The 11,296-nt window shown below is 48.4% G+C and overlaps 1 protein-coding gene across 1 annotated transcript in view; it reads left to right on the top strand.

Moving 5' to 3' along the window:
- Window positions 1-249: 249 nt before the first annotated feature.
- NARF (nuclear prelamin A recognition factor) overlaps window positions 250-11,296 on the top strand; it is a 17,573-nt gene continuing 6,526 nt past the window's right edge. Inside the window, exons 1-5 of the mRNA XM_010856389.1 lie at window positions 250-412; window positions 1,331-1,411; window positions 4,292-4,435; window positions 6,780-6,912; window positions 9,255-9,389. Of these exons, the coding sequence (XP_010854691.1) occupies window positions 386-412; window positions 1,331-1,411; window positions 4,292-4,435; window positions 6,780-6,912; window positions 9,255-9,389 (520 nt within the window). The 5' untranslated portion in view covers window positions 250-385. The remainder of the gene's footprint in view (window positions 413-1,330; window positions 1,412-4,291; window positions 4,436-6,779; window positions 6,913-9,254; window positions 9,390-11,296) is intronic.

The following is an 11,296-nucleotide window of genomic DNA, read 5'->3' on the forward strand; positions in this document are numbered from 1 at the left end:
GGGGTCCGTCAGCTAGGCCGCTCAGAGCCGCAGCCAGACTCACACGCCGCGGAAACCTTCGGCCACGGCCTCCGCAAGGTCCCGACGGGGCGGGCCAAGCTCCGCCCCTGCGCGCTCCGACTGGCTCTAGGTCCCGATTTGCCCCTTTCCCGCGTTGTCATTGGCCTAGGCAGAGCCCAGTAGCGTGGAGCCGCACCGCTCTCTCCGCGCTCCTATTGGTTCAGGGTTGTAGCGCATCCGCTCCCAGAGCTTTCATTGGTCGAGCCGAGCCACTAGGGGTAGGGCACCTCTGGAGCGACGACAACAAAGGGCGGCAGGCGGCGGTGACCGCGTCTCCCGGTGCTCTCCTCAGGCTGCGCACCCGGACCTGCCCGCCTGGCTCCAGATGAAGTGTGAGCACTGCACGCGGAAGGTGGGCTCCACGCTTTTGGTCCGGGGCCGGGCTGGGGGCAGGGCCCAGGGCGCGGAGGAGCCTGAGCTCGCGGAGCCCGGAGCCTTGGGGGTGTCAGGAGCTTGGCAGCTCCAAGCGCCTCTGCCTCCCTGTCAGAACCTCTGGGCGCTGGCCCGCAGCTCGACTTTTCCGGGGGTGGAGGCGGCTGAGGGTGGGCCACCAACGCGTCCGGTTCCTGTTCCCGTGTCCTGGAGGCGGCAGTAATGTCGGGGCGCAGATACAGCCTTTCGAAGTACCTTAGAAGCCAAAAGCCGCGAGAAAAGCCTACCAGCATCAGCGACCAGTCCACAGTCGTTGCAGACACCGTCCTTGGTGTGAATGAGGGACACGGTGATCAAAAGTGATTTTAGGGGATTTTATGCCACCTAAAAACTTTCGTGTTTGACAGCAACGAAAACGATACAGAAGTGCAAGAAGGAAACGGGCTGGGCCTCCTGCCACCTGAGTAACCATAGTAACTGTGATAGCCTTATCCACTTGTTTCTACGCTGTAATGCACAGGGAGTTGTCTGTTGGTTTTTTTCAAAATTCGATCCTATCATATTGTTCCATCACTTGCTCTTTCTCTCACTTAATGTTATGCAAGAGATACATTTTCTGAGCAATACACACAGTCCTAATTTGTTGTATTCTAAATATACACGCGTCCAGGTGGTCGGGCACCAATTTACCTGTCATGAGAGACCACATTGCTTCTAGTTTTCATTTCCTGCGAACCGTGCAGATACAGAGATGTGTATGGGTGTGTTTGTGTGCCCACAATTATAAGTGCTTCTATTTCTGTAGAAAAGATTTCTAGATATGAAATGAATTCATCAGGTAGTATATACAGTTTTCTTAGATTAAAAGTTCTTTTATATGTGCCTTTGCCTTTTCAAGGAATGTAGTAAAAAAACAAAAACCGATGACCAAGAGAATGCATCAGTCGATGTACCAAGTCCAGCCCAGGAGAATGGAGAGGCAAGTAGTTTTTCAGTTTTTGTGTCAACCTGCAGTAAACAGCTGCTGCTGTTTTTCTCCTCTTTGGGGGCTCATGTCACCAGGTACATCTTTGCTTCAAGAAAAAAAATAAGAAATGAAGGGGCCAAAAAACCCCTGCTAGGGGCCAAACATGCGGATTAGTCAGTTGGAGGCACACGATCTTCAAGGTAAGAACATTTTCTTCTCAGAGTACACCAAGCCAAAGCATACCATGTTAGGAACAAGGCAAAATGTCATCCTTGGCTGTTTTTTTAGAAATAGTTTTGTAACATTTAAACCTCTGGTTTTCTGGGTTTTTTTTTTTTTTTAAGTGAAAAGATAGGGCTTTAGGTAGGATTTTATAAAATAATTTGGATTTCATGATTCTGTAAGTTTTATTTTTCTACTGGTTTCTTCTCTAAGTTCTTGAGTTTTTAAGTTTTTCTTAGCTAGTAGCGATGGTTTACATTTATTGGATACATACTCTGAGCTAGGCAGTCGAGAAAGTGCTTTGTACATGTGATCTCATGTCGTGCCTAGAATGAGCATTTCAGGTAAGCCCTACAGTTGTCTCCACTTTACAGAGGGGGACGCAGTGCTGGGAGGTTAAGGTTCCTTCTTCCCTTAAAAAGTTCTGGTCCCAGTTTTAGAAAGGGAGAATTGGCAACATTGGAGAAGCAAGCAGCAGGTGTCCTCTTTAGTCTAGTGGTCCCAATACAACATTGAGTCAGACAGGCATTGGTCTGGTCCTCTTGTGTACCAGCTCTGCTCTGTGCTCTGGTGAATGTAGGGCTTAGTGAGCAGTAGGGGATAAGACAAGCACCTGGGACACTGAGGCAGAAGAGAGGCAGGGAGCACCGAGGGCTCTGCAGCCTCAGAGCAGCTGGCCCGGGGCCTCCCACGCCTGCACTCTGTCCGCACTACCTTGGACAGACATCTCACCCTGGGAGCCCCAGTTTCCTTATCAGTGACATGGGGAGTTGGGTTACTTCTCTCCGAGGGCCATGGTGGCCAGGAGATAATGTGTGTACATAGCTTCAGTGGGCATCCCTCCAGCACAGTGGGCGGACTCCCTGACAGGATGAACAGGTCAGGACGGTGACTACTGGAGTGGGCCCTGAGGGTGATGAGACCTGAAGGTGGTGGGTGTGGGAATAGGGTGAAGGCACACCAGGCACGGGAAGGTGTGAAAGGTAAGGAGACAGATCGGGCACATGTCTTAGGGCTGGTGGCTTAAGCTGGCTAGAGTCGGGGAAGAATAGGAAGGAAGCTACTTGGGAGGCCGAGGGTGGTGGGCCTGTATGGGCCAGCCAGAGTGGCGGAAGCAGGAAAGGGGGAGCAGCACAGGGAGCAGAGTGCAGTTTGAGCTGCATGGACACTGCAGGATGTCAGACTGGATATTGGGAGGGAGAGAATTTTCTAGAGGCAGAGATTGGAGGGGTTGAGTGGGGGCCTGATAACTGCTCTGAGAAGTGTGGCTAATTGGAGAGAAGGAGAGATGGACAGGCTTCTGCAGAAAATGCCCACGATTAGAACGGAACAAGAGAAAGGAAGGACTGTGACAGGCGGGAAGGAACCAGACCTGGCCCATGAGGGGCTCTAGGAGGATGAGCATGGCGTGTGGCTAGCAGGCCAAGAGGAAGCCCTGCTTCCCCTGGCAGCTCAGAGTGTTGTCCTGGGCACCTCTACAGGGCCAGCGGAGGCAGAACTCTCAGTGCAGCTCAACAGTGTCTATTAGACGCTGGCTGTGTGCCAGGGCACGTGCTTCAGACCCTTGGAGCAGCCGCTCTGGCCCCACCTCAGGGCTTGTTAGAAGGGCAGACTCTTGCCTCCCATCCATACCTCATGAATTAGCATCTACAGCATAACAAGGTCCCAGAGTGAGCACTGCACAGTGACACAGGCCCCTGGGGAGGAGGGAGGTGGCAGTGTGCATTCCTGTTTGGCACTGCTGTGGACAGGAGGGCCAGCCTACCGCCTGAGTCCTCGCTTACCAAATCATGTTTGAAAGAGCAATGTACAGCAACCGTCAGAAGATTTCATTAATTTGTTGCGATGGCTCTAATAGGCTTCAGAATATTCGTATGTTCATCCACCACATATTTATCAAGCGCCTTCTGTATACAGGGGATGTCAGAGAACAGAAGGGCATGAGACAAGGTTCCTCCCTCAGAGCTTGTGTTTCAGGGAAAAGAGCCACCACATAGGTGCCAGGGGGTGCTCAGAGCTGTTCTGGCAGGTGTCCATGAGGGTCTGAGGGTGAACCAGGCTCTCTAGGGAGCGTTTCCCTCAGGGGTACTCAGGGCAAGGAGGGCCAGGGTGACTGGAAGTTAGAGTGGGGAGAGTGATGGGGAAGGGGACCTCCAGCAGCATGGTGTGGCTTGTCTTCTAGGGGACCTCAGCCCAGGGGAGTGGGCTGCAGGGAGCGAGGGCGCAGGTGCAGTCAGGAGAAGACAAAGCAGCCGAGGGTTGTCATCTTGGTGTCCAGGGGAACAGAGTCACTGAGATGTGAGTTTGAATGTTCCAACTCAGACTTGGATGACGTGACAACCCTGATGCCCACAGGTCAGCACTGAGCTATGCCAGTTCTAAGCCTGTCAGGGAGGCTTCTGAGGAGAGTCCAAGGACTAAGCGAGCTCATCGGGGAGTACAGAGCAGGCCCACGCAGGAGCCCCCAGAGGCAGCAGGGAGGGCTGTGGGGGCAGGAGAAGCTGCATTTGATGGTGCCGGTCCACTCCCCACACATTGCCATCTGTGGGACCCTCAGAGAATTTGTGGCAGTTTTCTGTATTATGCGTGTGCTGTTACTTTCCCTCAAGAAGCCAGTATTAAAGAGTTCTGTTAAAGAATCAGACCATAACATCATCTTTTCTTTCACAGAAGGGAGAATTCCATAAATTGGCTGATGCCAAGATATTTCTGAGTGACTGCCTGGCCTGTGACAGCTGTGTATCTGCAGAGGAAGGAATCCAGGTTTCCCAGCAGAATGCCAAGGACTTCTTCCAAGTTCTGAACCTTAACAAGGTATGGCATCCCGGGCACTCACTGGCACCAGAGGTGGCTGGAGGTCAAGGTGAGGCGTGAAGCCTCTGCTGGGACTTAGGGAGCGCATCTTGGCCCTGGCTTGTGTCCCCTGTGATAGCTGACCCTCTCCACAGCCTCTTCCTGTCAACAAAACCCCACCCACAGTCACACTGCCTCACTGATGTGGGCAGCAACTGTGGCTGGCACCACCAGCCAGGCTCCCCTGGCTCGGGGGAGGCCTCCGCGTGCTTGGTCATGGGATGGCGTGGCAGCCGAGCTGCTGCTCCTCTGCCTCTGGGGCTTTCTCAGAGGTTAGGGCCACAGTCCTTCAGCCCATTCCTGCAGACCCCTATACAGATGGAACTATCCGTTCCTGGGTGAAGACAGGTGAAAGGGAAAGACGGAGAGACGGAGGCAGATGAGGCTGAAAAGCGTGTCTTGGTTTGCCCTCAGTCTGACCTGGTGAGCAGCCCTCACAGCTGTTTTCCAGAAAGTGTTTGTACGGGCTCTGAACACAGTGCTGGGTGCTCTGGCCCACGTGGCAGTGCAGGTACCACGTGAGGCCCAGGTTGCTTTCTGGGTGTACTGACTGCAAATAACAGATTTCATTCTTTCCAACCTGTATACATTTTATTTTTTCTGATGGTATGGTCTAGTACCTTTGGATCAACCTGAAATTACATTGGTGGTAAAAATAATACCACCACTATCTTGTTTCCTATTTCAGTGGGAATGCTGGTGAAGTTTTACTATTAAATAGATTTTTGCATAATCTTTTACTATTAAAGAGATGTAGATACTCACACCAATCAGCATATCAGCTATAGAAAATGGATACCCAAGTCAAACTAGACTAAAAAGGAAATGCTTAGTTATTTCATGAAACTGAAAGCTTAGGAATGGAAGAGGTTCTGAGTTTGGCTGAGTCAGTCACTCAAGGCTGCCACAGGAAAAAGCAGTTCCTATTTCTCTGCTGGCCGTGGGGCTCTGGGGTTCCTGAGCTCTGGGGCTCAGGCTGATTCCCTCTTCGTCACAGATCAGCTCCCTCAGAGGATGTGAAATTTAAGTGAGAATGAAGTGAGGGGTGAGCCCTTGAAATTCCCTGGGCAGGGTGTCAGACAGAGGGACTGGAATTGCCGAGTGTGACTGCTGAAGCTGGGGACAGACCACCCTCTGTCCTTCCCCCTTCATTAGCATTTGAAATTTATACTCTCTTTCCTGCTTCCAAATTTACATTAGGATGCTCTTGGTCGCAAACCACAGAAACCGTGCCTGGCTGATTTGGGCATCATAGGAGCTTGTCAGGGAGCTGGAGGTCAGTGTATGCCAGGTTGGTGCCCTGATGGCCGTGTCGGTGTGGGCTTCCCAGGCATCACGTGAAGGTGGGAGGGGACCATCACGTGAATCCAGAGGGGACAGGCAGCCTCAGGCAGGGGCAGGCGGGCCGGACCAGACTGTCCTGTCTGTGGCCAGTCCATAGGTAGATTGCAGTGGATGGTAGCCACTGAACACTGCTGTCCAAGTTTCCACTTTTCCTAATGTGCAGGTGGTGTCTGACCTGAACACCCTCTGTCATGATAATCCTGCATCTTCTGTCTGACCCCAGGCCAGGGGATCCCACTGCTGACTTTCTAATGCCCAACATGCTCGCTCACACTGCTCCCCAAGGTTGCATCCTGCATGTCCGTAATGAGTCAGCACGACTCTGAACTCAGTCTGTTCATATTTTTCTAGGGATTTCTTGAACTGCCAGCATCTGGTTTTGGTTTCAGAGTGTTGATAGGCTGGTTTCACATTTGTTTGTTTGGTATTTATTAGAAGAATTCATAGAAGATGAGAATTATCTATGACTTAAAATTTTGCTAAAATTTACCACTAAGTGACCTGGGCTTGAGGCCTCTTGTGGACAGACCTCGGGGCCCCATTTTCATGTAACTTCATTGTTATGGATCGTTTCAGTTATTTATGTACCTATAAATAATAAGTGTATTTTTATTTTTCCTTTTAAGTGTATTTATTTTATCAAGATATTTGCATTTATATGTAATATTGATGTATATATTCAGTATTTCTGATTTAACATTGTTCTTAAAATTGACAAAATCTCTTGGGATGTCTCATTTTTCATTCTAATTTTTTTCTCCTTTTTCCTCAATTGTGCTTGCCAGTATCCTGTGTATTTTATTAGTCTTTCAGACTAATTCAGACTAATTTCAGACTAATTCAGACTAATTCTTTCAGATTGGGCATCTGTTATACTCTGTTGTAGACTTTTCATACAAGTGTCTTACTTTCACTCCCTTGTCATCACCACATACACGGTGTTCCTCTCTGTTTCTCCTAGAAATGTGATACCTCGGAGCACAAGGTGCTGGCAGTGTCCCTGTGTCCTCAGTCTTTGCCTTATTTTGCTGCTAAATTCAGCCTCAGTGTGACTGATGCATCCAGAAGGCTCTGTGGTTTCCTCAAAAGTCTTGGTGAGCTGCCTTTTGATATTATTTATAGCAAATAAATTTGGTATAATTCGAATTTATAACTTGAGTTTTTATCTGCCCTTTTTATCTCTAGAGTTCAATTTTCAAGGGCACAGGATAGATAAGAACTTCCTTGAGAATCTTGTGGAACGTAAGAGGACCATGCCTCTGATCCACGCATGGTAGTCAGGTGTCACTTACCCCCTTGCCATGCAGATGGGTGTTGTCTTACGGCCGGCGCTGGCCCCTCTGGGGACAGCAAATGACCGTCTTAGGGCACGTAGCTGGGGACACCTGGGACCCACACTTGCCCAGCAGTGTCGAGTTGCTCGGCTCACAGGGGTTACAGTTATCTGATGGAGGATCACGTCTGCCGTGACTGGCGTCTGATTTCCCAGGAAGCTCTCTGAAGAGCAGAGCAGGAAGGGAATGGACTGTGTCCCTTGTGTGAAGAGTGAAAGCTAGTCATTTCAGTACCTGAGGACTCAAATGTGAATGAGTACCAGAGTAATACTGCCTCATAAAGAGCGGTAAGGTTGCTTCTGTCTAGTCTGTCACGTCACACTCTAACTTCCCCCCACATTAAAGTGTCCTGCAGGGAGGCTCTGAAGAGGAAAACTTGAGCTGTTTGCCAAGTAAGAGTTTTAGTTGTTCCTCAATGGCTTTTTAAAGATGTAAATACATGGGGTTAGCAGTAAAATGACCCGTAGACTAAACATCCTCGCAGCAGCCTGCCTGCCTCGCTGCTGCATGTTGCCTTCTGTGCAGAGCTGTTTCTTGGTGCACGGCATGCCACAACCAGCACTACAGCCGCAGCTGCAGACGAGGACTCCCTAAGTCAGCCTTCACGCTTCTAATCTTAAAAGCCTAAGTTTAGCTGAGTTTTACCAAAGATCAAAGTTTTAAAATGCTCTGCCTTCTCATAGTGAAAGGCCCTATTTTGGAGGGGGGAGATTTTTTTTTTAATAGTTGGATGTTATATGTTAATAAAATATATCCACAGTGAAACTGACTTTTTTTAAGGTAACTCTTTAACTTGATATAATATTTCTTTTTAAGAATAACTGGCTGCTCTTAAGGTTTAGACTGGTTGCAGATATTAAAACTATTTGCTCTATTTACTGTAATTATTTAAAGCATATTTTTTTGTCTGAGGCTTATTTTCCAATATTAAGAACTCATGTGTAGCAACATAAATGAACTTGGTGGGTATGATACCACCATATGAAATGAGTCAGACAGAGAAAGACAAATACTGTATGATATCTGTTACAAGTAGAATCTAAAGAAAAATACAACAAGCTTGTGAGTATAACAAAACGGACAAAGACAGATGTAGAGTACAAACTAGTGGTTACCAGTGGGCAGAGTGGAGGGGCGTGATAGAGGTGGTGGATTAAGAGGTACAAGCTTTTAGGTATAAAATAAGCTACAGGGATATATTGTACAACACAGGGAATATAGCAAAAAAAAAAAAAAATTGGGGGGGGGTGCCGCGCCATGAGACCTGCAGGATCTTATTCCCTGACAAGGGATCACAGCTGGGCAGCAGCAGTGAAAGCGCCAAGCCCTAACCACTGGACAACCAGGGAACGCCCTATAGCAAATATTTTATAATAACTATAAATGCAGCGTAACTTTGAAAAATTGTGAACCACTGCTTTGCCCATCTGTACCTTATACTGTATATCAACTGTAGTTTAAAAATAAAGAAGCATACATTTATCAAGAAAAAGACAAGTTAGAAATTTCCCTGGTGGTCCAGTGGTTATGAATCCGCCTTGCAGTGCAGGGGACTCAGAAGCGATCCCTGGTCGGGGAACTGAGACCACATGTGCCTCAGAGTAATTAAGCCCATGCGTGCAACTGCTGAAGCCCATGCATGTGCCCTGGAGCCCTCGATCAGCAACTGCTGAGCTGGTGCAGCACAACTAGTGAAAAAGAAAGAGAAGTTAGAACTCAACATAGTAATTAATCAAGACCATTGTAAAGCTATGCTCAGCCAGTGTACTCATCTATTTATTTTAGAGCTATCAAAGACTATTACAGACTGGAGTTTAATTTAGCCAGTGAATTGGAAGAATGATACTCTGTAAAATTATACCCTGGAATATGGCAAGGTGTCTGTAAATACAGATGCAAAGGGAAAAGAAGAAACAGGAGAATATATGCTTTATTGTGAAAAGTGATACGTGCTGTTGTTTGAGAGAGCAAAGGGCATCGTCCTGCACTTGGGCATCTAGCTATGTCTGTGGAGTCTGCCTTTTCAGTTTGTCTTCGAGGCGAACTGAGGGTCGATCTCACATTCTGTGATGTGGAGCCCAACACGCCTCTCTTCCCCACAGGGGTGCATTATGTCTTTGATACAACGATCGCTGCAGATTTCAGCATCCTGGAGAGTCAGAAAGAGTTTGTGCGTCGATTCCGCCAGCACAATGAGGAAGAGCCTGCGTTACCCATGCTGACCTCTGCCTGTCCTGGTGAGCATGGGGCTGCTGCTGGGTCTGCAGGGGCCTGATGCACCTTTTCTCGTCAGTCTGAGTCTGGGGGCAGGCCTGGGCAGTGGGCGAGGTCAGGGGCAGCGGGTCTTGGAGAGGAGTTTGGGCCTTGAGTAGTTTTATGTTGACCAACATATTTATTAATTCTGGGTGATTTAGTGGGGAGACCTGACAGCTGAGTATTAATTGCTTATCTTCATTTATGCATATTTCTGAGACAAACATATCATATGTTAAAGGAGAATAAATCTCTTTTCAAAGTATGATGTGTTTCACACATCCAAACAATTATAGGTAATATGGTGAACACCCATGGATCCTTTACCAGCTTAAATAGAAATTACATAATAAAAAGTATTACTTTACATTAATACTAGATTCTGTCTTGGAACACTTTTTAAACAAATCTTTAATTATTATATAGAGCCTGATATCTGAGGTACAGAAATTTTATCACAGGTTTTTTAATTCTGAAAAAATAGAAGGTTTTGGAATAAGAAAATTCTAAAGATGATAAGGGAAGGAAGGCTGTGCTATACTGGTAAGTAACATTTAGTGAAAAATTATTTCTAAATCAATCAGGTCTATGAGAGTTGTGGTCTACTTAATCTTGGGGTTTTGTTCACATTTCCATTCTCAGTTTATCCCTCCCGGTTCCAAATTTTTCTAGCATTTTATATGTCACTCATCAGTCATTGGGATTATGAGTTAGTAAGATGGAATGTTGATATATGGTTGCTTAGAATTTGGAAATACTTTCCATCCACTTGTAAAACCATGGAGAGGAAACTTGCCATCTGTCTAAGAAGCATGTGGATCGACTCATTAACTGAGCATGTTTTTCAGTGGCCCACAGGCTGGCAGGAGGTGCTCAGCATCAGGTGGGGCTTATCCTTCTGGAAAGATAAGCCCCAGGGGGATGCTCCCACTTCTCCAGGCATGTCAGGCAGTGACTGTATCAGGGTCTACGCAGAAACTGACTAAAAGCACACTTTGCTGGGCCTGGTGTCCACCTTTGTGTTTATGTCCTTGTAGGTGTTTGCACAGCTGCTGAGGAGTAGGTTTGCACAGCGGAGGCCTCGGGGAACCACCCAGCTCCCTAGAGGCCTTGCAGTGGTACCCCTGCCTCTGGGGTCCCAGCACCGGCTCCTTGCAGGGCTCTCACTCAATGGCACACACAGCTGGTCACTGTGGCTCAGTCCCACCCACCCAAGAAAGAGGCAGCATAAAATGACCCAAGCTCAGCCTGTGCCCCCAGAGCAGTGGTTCCAGAATTCCCATCCACCTTCCAGTCAGCAGGATCACAGGGATTCCTGTGCTGTCCTGACACCACCCCAGCAGATAGTGATGGATCCCTTACGTGGGCAGCCCTGTTGGATGGCGCCTAAACGGAAGCCTCCACTCCTGGCAGGAACTAGCACCGCTGATGTGGGTAGTAGACAGGTGGTGGATTCTTGTGGAAAGCACGAGCCGCTCTGTCCAAGGAGTGAGGGCAGCGCGGGCGGAGACCTGGGCCACCTGCTGCTGCTGCACACCAGCTGTCCCTGCTCCACCAGCCTGGCATTCGCTGCTTTCAGTGGCCTCCTTGAGCTCTTCAGGGCTCTCAGATGATTAGGCTTTCTCCTCCAGGAACTCTTTGTAGCTAAGCCAGTCGAAGCTGTAACTGTTCAGGCTTATGCCCCCTCTGAAATTCAGGGAGATGAGGTGAGATCTGCTTCAAAACTAACCCTTTTCTAGGATTTGGCCCTGACGTTTTGCTTTCCTATGACAGCTTAGAGAAATTAAAGCAGCATCAAGGTCGGATGATCTGACCTGGTGCAGAATCGGGCTGTTGATGGCCCTGGACTGACTCACTAGCTTCCGCACGCAGGATCCCTGTGCTTCCTCAG

This window comes from Bison bison, unplaced genomic scaffold (genome assembly GCF_000754665.1).
Source record: "Bison bison bison isolate TAMUID 2011002044 unplaced genomic scaffold, Bison_UMD1.0 scf7180017864371, whole genome shotgun sequence".
Classification (NCBI taxonomy): domain Eukaryota; kingdom Metazoa; phylum Chordata; class Mammalia; order Artiodactyla; family Bovidae; genus Bison; species Bison bison.